The sequence below is a fragment of the Halichoeres trimaculatus genome, unplaced genomic scaffold (assembly GCF_033239565.1).
Source record: "Halichoeres trimaculatus isolate MK-OKI-2021-1 unplaced genomic scaffold, fHalTri1.1 fHalTri1_scaffold_16, whole genome shotgun sequence".
Lineage (NCBI taxonomy): Eukaryota > Metazoa > Chordata > Actinopteri > Labriformes > Labridae > Halichoeres > Halichoeres trimaculatus.
Window position 1 is genome coordinate 19,102,609 of NW_027437194.1, and position 17,127 is coordinate 19,119,735.

General features: G+C 39.8%; 1 protein-coding gene and 1 long non-coding RNA gene across 3 annotated transcripts in view; one reads left to right on the plus strand and one right to left on the minus strand.

The window, feature by feature from the left end:
- Positions 1–17,127, minus strand: part of LOC141805275 (uncharacterized) — a 58,632-nt gene that overhangs the window by 20,633 nt on the left and 20,872 nt on the right. The window lies entirely within an intron of this gene.
- Positions 1–17,127, plus strand: part of gpsm1b (G protein signaling modulator 1b) — a 30,651-nt gene that overhangs the window by 8,442 nt on the left and 5,082 nt on the right. For both annotated transcript variants that reach the window (XM_074690224.1, XM_074690223.1), the window contains exons 2-11: positions 3,650–3,871; positions 6,072–6,207; positions 6,298–6,440; positions 7,999–8,122; positions 8,858–8,973; positions 9,082–9,237; positions 9,319–9,427; positions 9,515–9,629; positions 12,149–12,219; positions 12,320–12,490. In XM_074690224.1, coding sequence (XP_074546325.1) covers positions 3,650–3,871; positions 6,072–6,207; positions 6,298–6,440; positions 7,999–8,122; positions 8,858–8,973; positions 9,082–9,237; positions 9,319–9,427; positions 9,515–9,629; positions 12,149–12,219; positions 12,320–12,490 — 1,363 coding nt within the window. The remainder of the gene's footprint in view (positions 1–3,649; positions 3,872–6,071; positions 6,208–6,297; positions 6,441–7,998; positions 8,123–8,857; positions 8,974–9,081; positions 9,238–9,318; positions 9,428–9,514; positions 9,630–12,148; positions 12,220–12,319; positions 12,491–17,127) is intronic.

The window sequence follows — 17,127 nt, forward strand, 5'->3', positions numbered from 1 at the left end:
AGCCTCTCAATACATTAGTGTCCTCACTATAAACAGGAGGGATATGAAGAGTAGCATTTTAGTAGAGCAGCAGGAAAATCTTCATGAGTTCAGGCACATGCTTTGAGTGTATGTCAATGAAATATTAGTGAACTGAAAGTACCACAAATAATACTACCCATCAGGACTGCTGGATTGGCTGAAACTGTAGTGGGGCATAAATTTTGCCAATCACTTGTACCTGTTTGATCTTACACAATAGCATAAGTCATGCCCTCACAGTCCTTATGTTCATTGATACCTTATCAGTTCTAAGTCTTTTGTCTTGGCTGACCTAATAATGTTTCTGCCACTGTCAGCAGAAAGTGGGATTAGTGTTAGCCAATCTGTGCACAGTGCTCTTCCAACCAAGGAGGTGCATGTCCCTGATTAGTAATTGTCTCTCTTTCATCCTTCCTCTCTGTCTCTCATTTGGTCTAAGGCTGAGTTAAGAAGGAATGTCCTTCCTTTAAATGGTAGGATGTCTCCTTGCTTACCCAGAACAGCACTTTTTATTTCCCTACTTTTTATAACAAGACAGACCAATGGATCATGACTGAGGATATGTGGAAGAGGATCAGGGGTGGACACTGGACACATTCCTGTTGAGGAGGACTGAATGACAGGACAGCAATTGACATCTCAACTCTGACTTCCCTCTCTTGGACTGGGAAATAGCCCAAGTAGACTTTTAGATCAACATGTTTTTGCAGAGATATACTGAAGTATCTGGAAGTACTCTTTTGTGGAATTTTTACATGGAAATTCCTACAATCCCCTTCTGTCTGGCAGAAGTGATAGGGTAGAGAGTTCACTCACCATTCAGTTTTTGGAACGTTCTCAAGGACTTTGGAAGCAAATGTGATCCTTGGCTGCTCTAGGGCTGTGAGCAGAAAGTAGAGTGGACTGTGTCCAGGCTTGCTTCGATATTGCTGACAAAATGGATTGGGAAAGCCAGTGGAATGATTTGCTGGATTTTTCTCTTTAATTGGTTAGATCAACTGATTATGCTAAAGGTCTTGGGACTGCATACTGCTTGAAGTAACGACAATGTGTCTTTTGTCTTAGCTAGTCTTGCTGGCATGGAATCTGAGCCTTGCCCTCTGACTGGAGCTGAGATAGCAGTTTGTAAATTGGTCCACCATGGACCCCGACCTCAAGCCATGCTAAGGCCTTTGCGCTTGGAGCTACAGACGTATGTGAACAAAATGAGAACTAAGCAAAAGCACAGGTACTGAAAAGGGCCTATCCAGTAAACACTGACTTTACTGACATGCAAAATTTAGTAAACTGGATATTTGGGTGAATTGTTTCTACAACTCCCCAAAAATGTTGGGGTGATTTTGATGATTAAAAAATCAACTAAGCACTTAATGTAATTGAAAATAGTGCAGAAAACAGTCTGTTGTAGGATGAAACTGAATTTGTATTTGCATTTTAAATGTGATGCCAGCAGTCAAAAAGGCCAAGACGTGGAAAACTACACTCTGAAATAGTTGTGTACCGCGCAATGAACTGTACCTGGAGTCAGTAACAGTCAGTCAGTTAAGGAAACATACTAAAGGGAGCTCAGACACGACTCACTTGCTGACTGACTGACTGAGTGAGAGGGAAAGAGGGTCCACCGATCAGTTCGTTCACTTGCTAAACGAAATGAATGAAATGAGGCTGATGCAATCTCACACTTTCACTATCTGTCGTTCACTGAATGAACGGGAGATCCATCACTGAGTCTGTCTCAGTCATAGAGTGATCTGTGTACTGAATGTAGTAAACAGAACTAATGGGGAAAATAAATTTTATTGTTTGGCTGTTTTAGCGGCATTCAGTTTGCAAACTGTAGCTTTATTCCATTGAATTGTCAGCACATCAGTTGTTCTCAGTCCTTGAAGTACATGCCATTGTTCTTAATGCGCAGATACTGCAATAGTGATCACATTAAAACACACCCTCAAATCTACAAGACTGTGATTGGCTGAAAAAGAGGGGAGACATCTGATTGGCTACAGACTTTCCCTAATGAAAGAAAAATGCATTTCTGGATCTTAACATGTCAGGGGAGTCTCAGAAATCAACACACAAACGCAGAAAGGTTACAAATGACAATTTTTTTACGTTTGTGAATTCTTTCATTTGCAATTGTGGATTTGTGCAAGCATTTGTATATTTCATATTTGCATTTACACACATACACCATTTTTGCATTTGTACATTTTGAGACTGATCTGACTCAATATGTCTCATAGATATTGGAAAGATGACAGAAGTGACTACAGGTTATATTCAAACTCAGTGCTATGAGAAATGCCTGCTGTTGCTATTAGGGTGCTGCAATACAAATTTCAATATCAAATATTGGACTATTAAAACTGTAAGAAAGTAGGAGAAACATACATTTATAATCATAACAAGTATTGGTAGAGAATATAAAATCTCAAAGTGAGGGGACAAATAAAAAGAATTGTTACATGCACCATAGAGTGAATGACTTGCCCTTGAGGTGTGATGCTGCCTCACCTGCAAACTTCAAAGTACTCTTGTTTTCCTTGAATGAAGCAGTTTGTAAAACCAATAAGATTCAAGTTTAATCCTTCCTTATCTCTCTCTTCTAATTCCTTACCTGGAATTTAGAGCTGCAACCTAGTTGGCTTAGTTTATCCAGGATTATACCAGGGAGCCAAGAGTTAATGGTAAATGGTAAATTGATTGTGTTTATATTGCGTTTTCTCCGGACACTAATCCCAATCACACACCGATGGCACAGTCCCCAGGGGGCTTTTTGGGTTTAGTATGTCTTTGTGCTTCCTATGATCCCACTCCCACTCTGATCCTGATGCTTTAATATATTCATTTTGTGTGAGTAGGCTATTTGAAGATAACACCTTATTTCTGATTACTCAACCTTCACCTGCTAATACGATTACTTTCGAATAGGTTCCATCAAGCAAATTTAAAACTGATTGAAATGTTCCCCCTAATGAGAATGAGTTAGCAACAGACAGAAAGTTAATATTTCTATTACATCCCCTGACACACTGTCATTGATCCAGCAGTTGCCATGGTTACCAATAGATTGTATAAGTGGTAGGAAGACTCCTCTTGACTTGGCTTTTAAAAGGTATTTCTGGAAAATGTTGTGATTCATTGTAGCAATGTGAGGGAGCTGGGAAACAATCTGATCCATACCTTTTCCATATTGATGTATTCCGATAATGTTTTAGAGAAAGGAAATAATTTCTGTACTCAGAATACTAAGTTTGTTTCAGTTTCATTCGACTTTAAAAAGTAAAACGGAAGGTGGATGGGGCTCTTTTATAAAAATCAATACTAGTCAATTTTTGTGCAAGAGAACTTTAAATGTTTTAAACAAGACTAAAAAACAGCCAGCAACAAGCAAAAAATGAAACACTTTTTCATCTGCTCATCTTGGAGCCTTCGACTCAGTTGCTAAGGCAACAGTCTACTGACATGGCTACAGATCTTGTTGTCATGGTGATTCTGGCGATTTCTTCCTCACCAGTGGTACAGTGATACAGAGTCTCTGGCTTTTTATATTGTTCTGTCTCTTGTAGTGTTCGTATTTTAATACAGAGCGTTTGTCTCTCCTTTTGTGCGTGTGTGTACCTTTAAGGATGGAGGCCTCTTGCTTGGAGTTGGCTTTGGAAGGAGAGCGGCTGTGCAAAACCGGGGACTTTAAAGGGGGAACAGCATTCTTTGAAGCAGCTGTGCAAGTCGGTACGGAAGACCTGAAGACCTTAAGTGCCATCTACAGCCAGCTGGGCAATGCTTACTTCTACCTCAAGGAGTATGGGAAGGCCCTGGAGTACCACAAACATGACCTTACTTTGGCAAGGTGAGCAAAATTGTCAAAATTGTCAACTTAGTTTAAGTTGCTAATAATCCCTTCCACAGGTTGTGGAGAAAATCCCTGCAGCTGAACTACGTGAACGCCTTTAAAAAGTTTTGCTAATGAGAACTATCTACATTTTTACTTACATTTTGTTGGTGTAAAAGCCCTTTGCAGGCACTGGAAATACTAGAGTATCGCATCATCAGCATACAAAGAAAGGATTGTAGAGTAAGTTGGTGGTGGCAATCATTCTCTAGTCAGCCAGCCTCCACCTTTACAGGGTCCAGGACTGAGCTTCTTCAGCAGTCTGCTCATTCTTTCCCTCCTGTCTCCTGTCTGCTCACAGCAGGTGAAGTTCTTCCAATTTGCCATTGGTGTCTGGTGTTAGCTCTGTTAGCCATGCCTGTGAATAGCATGATGCTACTCTGCTTTCTGGTATTCCCTTTGTTTCTGGGTTAGCATGGCTAGCTTGTCCATCTTATTGGAGATAGATCCTACGTTCCCATAAGGATGGATGGAAGGACAGGTCGATGTCATCACTTCTTAGATATCACCTCAGCAACAGCACATCATTCTTACCTCGTTCTCCTCACCTTGTGGGGAAACATCAGGCCTTGCACCAGTTAGCATTGATATGCTACAGGCTGCTTACAGCTGATTTGACATGTAAACAACAAGGCCATGGTTACATGAAGGATCTCCAGACAAACACAGGAGGATAAATAGTAAAAATATCACTGAAGACAAAAAAAATAAAAAAATGAACCATACAAATTAATGACCCACTCCAAATGCAAAGATGACGAAAAAGAGATGAAAAAATTACAAGGAACAGACAAAGAAGGGGGAGCTACCACGACAGACAGCCAAAAACACCCATCTTTCAAGTCTGAGGGTAACAAAGACAATGACAGCTAACAAGTTGTTCTTGTGCTGCTGACTTTACTGACTCTATGAACACATTTTCAGACAAAGTGAACTTTTTTTTGCTGCAAATCAAGCAGCCACCTCCAATCTAAAAAATATGAACATGAACACATGAATAAAAAAAAAGAGCTGATTTATAAAATAAACATTTTCAGAGCATGGTTTAAAAAGTTTTAAACTGAATAGCTAGCTGTCAGCTGGCAGTCACTTGTGGTCACCAGTTGACATAACCACTGTTACCTCTAAAACAAAGATTTGGCTTCATTGTTTCCCAATTTAGAATGCTGACAAATGCTAACTAACACATTTTTGTCAGTGTCAACAGGAGGAGAAAAAATTCACCTGACATCTTTCTTTCTGTGAATTCATTTAAAATGACTGGTATGCTCATTTACTCTTGTTTTAATCTTTGTTTTTATCTGTTTTTAACCCATCAGAATTAAGTATTTAATGAAGTCAAGAAATGTGATGACTTAACACTTTCACAACATTAAGGTAGTTTTGCTTTTCAATTTAAAACCAAATTTCTAAATGATGGTTGTTATGTGTCTAAGAAGCTCATTATGTGACCTGTTACATGATTTTTTTTTTCTATTGAGGGCAGTGGGGAGAGCTAGACCTGCAACAGGTTAGTAAACAAAAGCAGAGAAGCTGTAGTGGCCACTGGAGCCTGATAGCAATTTAATTATAAAAGAATCCTCTTAGTTGTGTTTACACACCATGACTGAAAAAAGCTTTCAAGCTTGAGTCAAAGCTCCAGCCAGTTCTGAGCTGTTTAGTGCCATGCAGGAACAGTGGGCCAATAAATCTGTTATTTGATGTACAGTGTCAGTGGAGGAAGGTTGTTGAACTTACCACCCCTGACAGGTTTTATGGACTTAATCAGATGCATGAAGAGCGGCAGGGGGTTAAAACTGTGTCGACATGTGGTTAGGTAATGAAATTCAGAGAAAAGTGAGGGGACTTTTAATAACAGTCTTCAACCACCGGCTGATTATGTAGCTTGAACGAGTAATCCAGTCCCCTACTGTGAGTGCAGCTGGTACTTCAGCAGGAAACCATCAAAGACCCCAGGGAGATTTACCTTGTTACATTATAGGCTCAGCAGGTCCTCTGAGACGCTGTGAGCCTCCTGGGAGCTAATTAAAAATGCACTATGCAGCATCTCCCGATTAAATCTGTCTGCAGTTCCTTAATGGTGGTCATTTAACCTGGATGACTGGGGTGTTAAGAAACTGTAGTCTGGTTGCTGAATGTGTCCTGTTTGCCTCCTCAGAACAATAGGAGACAGAATTGGAGAAGGGAAAGCGAGTGGGAACCTGGGAAACACGTTGAAAGTGTTGGGACGATTTGATGAGGCTGTCGTGTGCTGTCAGAGACACCTGGATATTTCGCAAGAGCAAGGGGACAAGGTAAGAATTTTTGTTGAAAGCATTTTTATCTGCATTTTCATCCATGTGAACCCCTTTACAGCCTCTCTCTCTCTCTGTTTATGCCTGTAGGTTGGAGAGGCCAGAGCTTTGTATAACATAGGGAATGTGTTTCACGCTAAGGGCAAACAGCAGTTATGGGGCTGCAGTCAGGAACCAGGGGACCTGCCTCCTGATGTCAGAAACACATTGCAAAGGGCTACTGGCTTTTATGAGTATGTATTGTGTAATACAGAACACACACATCAACAGAGCTGGAATTGTTGCATGCAGAAAAATCTTGTTTCAACTGGCCTGTGGTATCAATTTTGGCTCTAATCTGACTCATCTGTGGCTAATATTAGGCCTTCTCCAATACGTCTGTGCTTGCGTGGCATATGCAGATTTGCTTAAGAAGTTGGCCTGTTTGAGAAAAGCAGGAAAAACGCAAACTTAGATTTTACAGATAATTTATTCCTGGATTCCTGCATTGTTTCTTCACTTTATTGTCATGCATCAGTCTAGACACTATGTGGCTTGTTGCCATTGTATTCGATGAAGTCTTGCTGACTCATGCTCAAAGAATCATCCAGAATGAACAGCTGGAAATTGTTTCATTTGTTTTTGCAATGTGTTGAGAATCAGCCTTTCAGAATGTTTTTATACCCCAAAACTGGGAGTTTATTTTAAAATTTGTCAGTTTACACCAAAATTACTGCAAGAGTTCAATTATATGCACAGCATGTACATCATTCAAAGGGTAATAGCCAGCCACTTAATTAGGTATACCTGTTTAACTGCTTGTTAACCCAAATATCTTAACAGCCAATCACATGGAAGCAACTCATTACATTTATACCTTTAGACATGGTAAAGTGAGCCTACTGGGATTTTTCACAAGAACAGGAAACCAAGGCTACAGCCCACATGGGCTCATCAAAACTGAGCAATAGAAGATTGAAAAACATTGCCTGGTCTGAAGAGTCTGAAATTCTGCTGACACATTCAGATGGTAGGGTCAGGATTTGGCGTAAACAACATGAAAGTATGGATCCATCCTGGCTTGTGTCAGTTGTTCAGGCTGCTGGTGGTTTTATGGTGTAGGGGATGTTTTCTTGGCACACTATGAGCCGCTTAGAGCATAGTCACACCTGTGCCATACCCCCCCTGCTGGCCAGTACAGTTCACAGACAAGCTACTCCAATATGAACTAGACTTAAGTAACACACATGGCCTGCCTATGTCTCCATGAAGCATCTGTTTGCAAGAAGCACAGTCTCAGAAGTGTGCCGTGCATGAACCACACTGGTATGGTACAGATGGCCGGTGCTGCCAATTGGTATAAACTCCAAAACCTCATGTCAATCCGTTTATGACCACAGTGTACCCATTTTCTGATGGATACGTCCAGCAGAATAACAGTCCTTGTCACAAATCTCAAATTATCTCAGACTGGTTTCTTAACTGTGACAATGAGTGCGCTGTACTCAAATGGCCTCCACAGTCACCAGATCTCAATCCAACCAAGCATCTTAAGAGTGAGGTGGAAAGGGATATTTGTGTCATGGATGTTCAGCTGACAAATCTGTGTTGTGATGCTTTCCTATCAATATGGACCAAAATCCATGAAGGATTTTTCCATCACCTTTCTGAATCTATACCACAACAAATTAAGACAGCTGTGTCAGCTAAGTACTAAGTGGCCAACGAGTGTATCAATCAAACTATATGAAACATATAGGTTCTTTTACATTTTTGTACTGCTACTTAAGCTTTGTGTTTGCCTCTCTCTAGGATGAATCTGTGTTTGGTGAAAGAACTTGGAGACAGAGCTGCACAGGGGAGGGCCTATGGAAACCTGGGCAACACCCACTATCTGCTCGGAAACTTTGTTGAAGCCATCAAGTTTCACCGTCAGGTGAGAAGTTCAAAACATTTGCCAGTGTCCTTTTCATATCAGTGGTGAATAGATAAGAGTTATCTGCTCTGTTGAAGGACCTGAGAGCACTGACCAGACCTTTTCTCTGAAGGTTGTTGACCTTGTTGGTATTCAATAGCTTTAAAACCTGCCATGATATCCTCCTCTAGTGAGCTTGATAGAAATGGAAATTGCAACCTCTGCTTGTTCAGCTCAGGTTCCATGAGTACTGTGAACAGCTCTTTCTAATCTGCGTACAGTATGTGTTTGGTTGGACTGGTCTAGACCGTTTACATACACATCACAGAGTGTATTTTGTGGTTTGTGCACATGTAATGTGGACCTTAAATCTCATCCAGAGTCCGCCCTGAAGCCACAGAGCCACATGTAAGCCTTTTCAGGGCGCTGCTGTCATCATATTTCACTTTTTGGGTGCACATTTGTCATGTGCAGGCCACATGCAAACAAGTGGCTTTCTGAAAATTTGATAAAAAATGTTTGAATGGTGTGAGCTGTTAGGTTCAATTAGAGTAGACCATCATTCATTTGTCATGAGAAGCATTAGTTTGCTCAAATTTTACATTCCATAAAGGAGGATTTGCAGAGTAGAAGGGATGGCTTTAAGTATATGGATGTGAAGAGACAAAAATTTAAAAGATTTTGCGATCAAATCTTGATTTTCATTTTGAAACCTTGGTTATTTTGTGTGACCCTGTCTTTTTCTTTAATGTACAGAGATTATCGATAGCCAAAGAATTTGGGGACAAAGCTGCAGAGCGGCGAGCCTACAGTAACCTTGGCAATGCCCTGATATTCTTAGGCCAGTTCAGCACAGCAACAGAACACTACAGGTGAGACAAGAAGAGCCTGACATCTAGTGGAGAAAATGAGAAGTGATGCATACAAGCTTCCTATTTTTTTAAGAAACTCGCTTCATCTTTCTGTTTTCTTTGCTACAGAAAAACTTTACAATTGTCCAGGCAGCTAAGAGATCAGGTGATGGAGGCTCAGGCTTGTTACAGCCTTGGGAACACCTACACTCTTCTGCAGCAGTATGAGAGGGCCATCGACTATCACCTGAAACACCTGTACATCGCCCAAGAGCTCACTGACAGGTGGATCTAACATTCTGCTTAGCTGTGGACATGTGTTAGCACAGGAGTATACATTTTTTTACATATGATTATCTCTCATAGGGTTGGTGAGGGTCGTGCCTGCTGGAGTCTGGGGAATGCATATGTGTCATTAGGGAACCACAAACAAGCTCTACACTACGCCCGAAAGCACCTGGACATCTCGACAGAAGTGAGGAGTTTGATTTTTTTTTGAAAGATTGCGGCAGAAAACTGTGTTTGTACTACAATGCTGAGTTCCTCTCTGTTTCCTCCTCAGATCGGGGACAGAAATGGAGAGCTGACAGCCAGAATGAACGTGGAGCAGCTGATGGAGGCTCTTGGGGTCAATGAGAGCGATCTGTCACCCTCCAGCTCAGAGTTTGAGATGCAAGGTGATGAAATGATTCCTGTTTGCCCTTTTATGTAAAGAAAATGAGAAAAAGAAGTAATGATGGCTTTGATCACTAAGTAAAAATGAACAAATATGTGTGAGGTAGCTCCATTATATGCCTGACGATTGATACAGTGACGTATTTACCTCCGCCAAGGAGGTTTTTGGGATAGTTTGTCTGTTTGTCTGTGAACAACATAACTCAAAAAATAACAAACAAATCTTGATGAAATTTTCAGGAAATGTTCAAAATGGGATAAGGAAGAAGTGGTTAAATTTTGGAGGTGATCCGGATCACCATCTGGATAAAGGATTATTTTTAAGGATTATTTATCAATGTGAGATAGGGCTGTTTTCCCCATATGTGTATATAACTCCATGATAAATGGTCGGATTGCTTTGCAAAACAATACAAGACAAGGTCACCATAATGTCTGACAGATGTTAAAGTATGATCCAGATCCTGGCAATATTCTGGATACTAAGATCCAGAATATGAAAGATGTACAGGGTCATCGTAATTTCCACCACTGTCAGGTAACAAATTATCGTACAAACCTGCAACTAACACCAAATTGTAGCAGACAGTCTGCTGAAAGGGAGTATAACATTAAAGTAAGACTAAAGTGTTGCGTGACAAACACAATATGCTTGATGGATCATCTGCGCTCTCTGAGTGCTTTTCCAGTTGGTGCATGTGCTGCATATCACTGTTGAATTGCATGATTCTGAAGCCTCATATTATAACTATGGTTTTAAATCACTGTTGCTGTGTCATTTACAGTTGTTCAGATAATGGGGGTTAGAAGCAGTGTCAGTATAATTTCAATTGTCAGTTCAAGTGGAAGAGGTGTTTTCTGTTCAGTGGTGCTAATGAAGAGCTTTTATACTACAACTGTTATTTCAAAAGCTTTTTAATATTGTTTTTTAATTCATTTGTAGGGAATATTTTACATATAAAAATATTCACATTTTTGCTGGTAGACTAACAGCTAAGGTCTTTAACAGAAAAACGACTTATTTTTTAGCAGTAAGGCAATTAGTGTAAAGTTGATTATTTCTTTGTACTAACAATGATTCTTTGCAATAAATCTTGTTGTTTACTTAAACGAAGCTTAGGTAGCCTCAGTATTGTGTGGAAAAAATATGCACAACCAGAGCAGGCATTGGCAGAGAAGACTGCAAATTTTTCAAAAGCACTCAATAACTTTTCCACCATATACCGGACTGACCTTCTCAAACTCCACTCCCCATCCCGTCCTGACCAGATGCCCAACCTCATGACCAAGCACTGAACCTTGGCATCCTAATGTTTGTTCATTTCACTGTTTCAGGAACAGATGGGTGATGTCGCAGGGACTATGTCCATATTTTATACAGTCTGTGTGTGTAAGATATATTGTCAAGATGCATTGATACAAGAAAAAAATATTAATTAATAGAATTTTCAACATATATTAATTTTTTTTTCATTAATTTTATGTGTAGAAAAGCTTTCACCCAGGGTTATTGCTGCCTTCCCAGGTAACTTAATTTCTTTATGACTATCTGAGAAAGTAGCTGTGTTCCATGGGTGTGCCTTTATTTGTGTACAGGTATCTTATTTTTATGTTACCCTTCTGTTTGCGCTCTGCAAACTGTGGTTAGAATAAATTGAGTTGGAGTTCTAATGCGTTTTACAATAGACAACATCATGTCCATAAATTAATAAATGAAGCTTTTATAGCACGTGTGTTTAAATGTAATAAAACTATTTTTCTATTTTCATTCATTTAATTATGAAGAGACTTGTTGAGATTAAAAATCTCTTTTTCAAGAGTCTCCTGGCCAAGACGGGCAGGAGCACAATTATATAATAACAACAAACACAAATATACACAAAAATTAGCTGAGCGGTATCATAAATGAGTGCGTCTGTCAGTGTTTAGATTTAGCTCCTTACCTGTTTCTTGATGAAATCAGTATGTGGTCATTAGCAAACTAACTAAAATACTGTTTGTGTACACAAGGTGGCTGCTTAAATGCTAAACTAACTCGGTGAGACATGAAAGACCAAACATGTCTGTGTTATGTCTGTACTCAGGTGAAACTGGAGTACGTCCAAAGACTGTGTACAATTTTAAAGTAACCGTGAGAAGATGAAAATCTTTGCTTCTTATCGGTCTTATCTTACTGCATGGGGATCATGTGAAACGTATACGACGAAGGGTAAAAATATGAGTCAATGTGTACAGTCAGGCGATCTTTAGTGTGATGTTTGCGGTCACAATCCGTCCTCCAGGGCCAGAAACTCACACCCATGTCCTACATTTCCCTCTCTGGTGCAGAGCAGGCAAACAGACTCTTATTCAGATTGTTTGCTTGGTTGTCTGACTGAACCACACTGAACATCATGAGACCGACGCTGACCTGAGTGGTAGCAGCAGAGATGAGACAAAGCAAGCTTGATTTGACACAAGTTGTGAAATATTTAGCGACTTCGTAATGTTTGTTTACCTGTGTATTTCTTTTTTTCTGCAGGCGCGAGACCAAAATTCACCAAGAGGAACAGCATGGACAGTGTAGAGTTGTGGAAGTACTCGACAGACAAGGTGATGTCTGTTTCTCACATTTCAACCTATAAATACCAAACACAAACAAAACTCTTAAGGTTTATTATTCACGCCATAACATCGAGTTCTGTTATTCCAGAATGGTGAGAACCAAGATGTTGAGAGTATACCCAGGAGATCAAAGAGTCAGCTGTCCCAGCCGGGTAAAAGAAAAGGCTATCCTGACAGTCAGTCATCAGACGAGAGGCCGTGGTTGGACCTGCCCCTCGACACTGATGACATTACTTTGCAAGTTCCACCTCCAGTGCCAGTGAGTAGTTTGTGGTATAAACCAACCACATGAAATCTTTTTGTCTCAAAGGAAGGCTAACTTTAGCTCCATTTTTTTTTTCATGGGTGATTTCAATTTTTCCTCTAGTTATCACTTTTGTGGTGTCTTTTCTAAATAAGGATAGTTCAACCAAACAAGGAAGTTTTTGTTGAACATGTAGAAAGAATTTACCACCACTGTTTTATTAAAAAAAAAGACTCTTTAGAGATAACCTGAGAAAAGGTGGGTTTAAATTTTTCTTTCATTGAAAGTAATAATCTTTCTAAAACGCTGTCCCTGTCCTCAGGGTGTCAGCTTTAAAGACAAAATGAGTGAGATTAAATCGAGCACATATCCAGTAATTTCCCCTGAGGTTATATGGTGTGATGTAAGTCAGACACAGTGTAAAGGTGTCTTCTCATCTGAATACACTGCTGCTGCATTTGCTGTGAACCAGATTCTTAATGTGTATCCCATGTCACTGCTGTGTATCTTTAAGTTATGGGGCTTCAAAAAACACTCAGTCCAGCTTTCTACTGTGACAGTGCTAATTGCTGGAATTAGTAAGATGACATGTGGACCAAAAAAAAAACCCAGCTGCAAAATTATAGTTCATCACAGCAGAGCTAAATGTGGCTCTTCCTTCTCGCACTTGGTCCAAATGTTTGTGTACGTTTTTTTCCCCCAAAATGCAGTCCATACCTTTATATTGATAAGCTTTTATATCAATAATCTGACTGGCTTTTCCAAACAGACGATTAATAATCCGTACCTGTACAGCCTGCTTGTCGTTCCTCTGAAATCACTTTGATTCATGATCATAAAAGACCTCAAAGGGCGATCTTTGTTAAAGCACACTGGTTTGACCTCTTATTGGAGACATAGCAATCAATTAACTCATAATACAATATGTATTAGAACTCCAGGTCCATTTCAGAGATGATTCATGATTTTTGATTATTTAATTAAGAATCACATTGTAGATGCGACCATTGTCTTGTCTCAAAAAGGCCCTTCTCCAGTTGAGTACTCTCCCCTTGTTTATATGTGACATAAATGTTGAAATGGTTGTAGAATTATCGGGAATTAACTATTTAGAAATCAAAAGTTTATATCAACTTGGGAATATATTTTTTTCAGTTGTTTATACAGCCCCTAGTTGTAATGACATATTATCATCAGATGGGGGTTGTTGGTAATTTGAAAGCTGTTCACTTTTGCCATTAGATCACAAAAAAAAAAACTAAAAAAAAAACAAATAAAAAGAAAAGGGATAAATACATATATAAACACACAAAAATTTATTTATGAGGCCCTTAGTTTGCCTTTTTTACTACCTTAAGCCTTGGGTCCTTATGTAATAACAAACATGCTTTTATTTTGAAAGACACAGAAAGTATTTCCACTGTAACCATAAAGTTTCAAGAGGAAATGAAAACAGTAAAATGTGTTCCGTATGTTATCTCTGGAAAAACAGAAGCGCTTACGCTGTCAGCTTCATCTCAGTTCCCTGCAGAGCAGGTGTAGAGACTCTGCCAATGACACGTACACATGGAGTAGTGAGAGATTGCCCACTAGTTATATAGGATGGCAATCATATACGAATAAAAATAGCTTAAATGGTTGGCAAATATACTTTGGCACGCCGCCCAGGTCTGGTTTATGTGTGAGAAACACTGCCAACGCATCAACTGCATATGCTTAGATCTCCATGCCATTACAGACCTGTACAGGAGATGTATTAAAATGAATTTTTTCATCTTTTTAAGAGGAAAAATAGAATTTAAAATAGTTTCAAAACAAAGCACAAAACTGGGGAATAGCACAGACAGCTTTAACAAATTTTCCACAGTTGTCTTTCTTTGATGTCGTAAGTCACAGTTTTCTTTCAGTGTTCCTAGTTTCTTTGTTATTGTCCTGTCCTAGTAGATATTTACAAACATGATCAAGGATTACATTGCTTAAACTTTTAGAAATTAAGATAACTTGAATGAAACCCTCAAAAGAAGTTCTTTTTAGTAAAAGGCAATGAAAATGAAGAAAAATTTGAGATTCAATACTTAATTGCCATGTTGACACTGTTGATTGGAATTTGTTTCAGTGGGTGTCACTTACTGACAACATTCACAAACACATTAAAGTAAAGACAAAAAAAGATAAAATACACCAATCTAGTAAAATTGATCAGATAAAAGAATATGATAAATAAAACCATGGAAAACTTGAAATAAAGCCTATATTTGACAATTGAACTGAAGTGATACTAAAAGTGCTTTAAAGTGGCGTGAGGAGATGTGCTGTTTTGGAACCTACTTGTTCTGGTTTTAATGCATCTCAGTCTTTTCTATGAGGGGAGAAAGTTAAAAAGGCAGTTAGCTGGATGGGAGGGGTCTTTTGAAATCTTCAGGCCTTTCTTTCGCAGCCTGGCCTAAAAGAGTTCAGAAAGTGATGGAACCGCACATGATGCGGTGCTCACCACCACACACTAGCATAATATAAGACTACAACCACTATGCAGAAATAGAAAGGCACCTAGCTGAAAGTGCAGTAGATATTTGATTATTTGTTGAATAGTTCAAGGTGACTGTTAGACTAATCAATAAATAATTCTTGGTGAGTAATCGATTAATCGTTGAACAGTTCACAGTGACTGTTCAAAAAATCGTCAAATAGTTTATTGAGCCTATTTAGTTTATCATGGAATAGTTATTGTTGACTATTCAATTAATCATTTTAAGGTTAATGGTCACTATTTGATTAGTTGTTAAACAGAAAACGGTGGTTGTTGGATTGTTCGTCAAACAGTTCCTGGTAATTATCCAATAGTATGAATGAGCCTATTCCCAAGAACCAAAAATTATTTACTCACCCCATCTTTTCATTCTGTGTCTCAGTTTTTAAAAACACCAGTTTGATGTTTCTTTTTCCTGATGGAGAAACACATGACGTCTGCTGCATTTATGTTGAATAAAAGTAGGTGAAGCCAAATGCTGATTGTCACAATTTTATTACCTGACCCACTGGGTTTTGTTCTCTACATGCATCAGTTTTTAGCTATCCTGTGAGGTTGTTTTATGAAAGTTAAAAAGCCAAAAAGGATAGGTTCCTACAAGAGCCGCCTCCATCTCTCTTTCATCCACAGCGTGATATCCATACTTCCTCTCTTTTCCTCTCCTGCCTGCTCTCTTCTCCTCTCTCTGTCATCATTATCACGTGTTCCTTTCACTCTTGTTCTGTCTCTTTGGCCTACTTGATTAATTGGATAATAGAGAGAGGGAAGTGAGGAGAGCCACGGTGAGACCATGAGGCCAAGGACGGAGAAAGGCGGAAAAATGTGCGTGTGAAAGAAGTTGGGAATAAATACCAGAAACGTGCTTTGATGGTGTTCAGACTGCCTACGCCACACCACCTGGTCCCTAATGGCCTCATAATCTGACCTTGAAACCACTTAGGCAGCTACACCTAACACATAAATGGGGTTATCACGTCACTCCTGTCACCTGGGTTTTGTCAGGATAGGCCCACGACACCCTGTTGAGTATTAATAGTTGCAAACAAAGTTTTGAAGAGTCAAGCTCTAGCCTTGGTGGACCGAGCCGTTCCATGGTGGTAGCTCTCTGCCAGCAGCTACAGTTGGCATGCAGTTCCCTCATGACTATGCCCCTGCACCCATCTTTCCACTCTCTTTCCCCCAATCATCCCCCCAGCTCTTCTTCTCTGCTGATAATGTGACCTTGCTCACAGAGCCGCTACCCTCCCCACAGGGTCAACCCCCCCTGCCTCCGATAATGAGTTGTTTTCCCACAGTGGGCGAACGGGACAAAAATGGCCTTCAGGACAGCCGCGCTGAGAGGGAGGGAGGGAGGGAGAAAAGAGGAGGACAGAGATGATAGAGATGCAAAGAAGACAGGAATAAAGGGATACAAGAGGAGAGGAAATTAGAAATTAGAGGGAGGGAGCTGAGTGCAGCTGGGGAGGAGAGATAGAGGGAGTGAGGAGAGGTGGGGGAGAGGGAGGTGTGAGCCAGGCGTGTGCGTGGAGGGAGAGGGGAAGAGCTCAGGGAGACATGAGAGAAAGGAGAGAGTGGAATAGCTAGAGGACATAGAAGAGGTAAGATGTTTCATTTATATTTTACAGCTTCAATATCAACATGGCGCTAAAAGGCAACATGTTTACTTTGAGCTTCACGAAGTATTTCTCTGGCGTGAATGCTTCTGAATTCTGTTTTTTTTCTGTTCATGTGTAGTAATTCCACTTTTAAAGGGTTAAATGCAGAGTAAGTGAAGAAGGTGGGCTAAAATGGTAAAAGTTAGGTGCTGTTTGATGTATAGTTTGATTTTCGCTACAGGAGTTGTCCAGTGTTTGCTGATGGTGACCTACTTCACATTTTGCTTTGAGGCAAAGGGATTTCTATTTCCTCTGCGAGCTTGAGTTAAATGAGTCTTATTTTGACATCTGGCATAAATGAAGTTATACATTTTATTTGGTGTGTTGTCACTGTGGCTGGTGTTTTTAGGAAGAAGAGCGAGCTCTTAAATTAGGAACCCTTGTTGATCACAATGGATGGAATCAGTCACAATTGATTTGAAGCTTGGTGTGTCAATATTTAGCTGGTCAACAATTCAGCAGACAAAAAT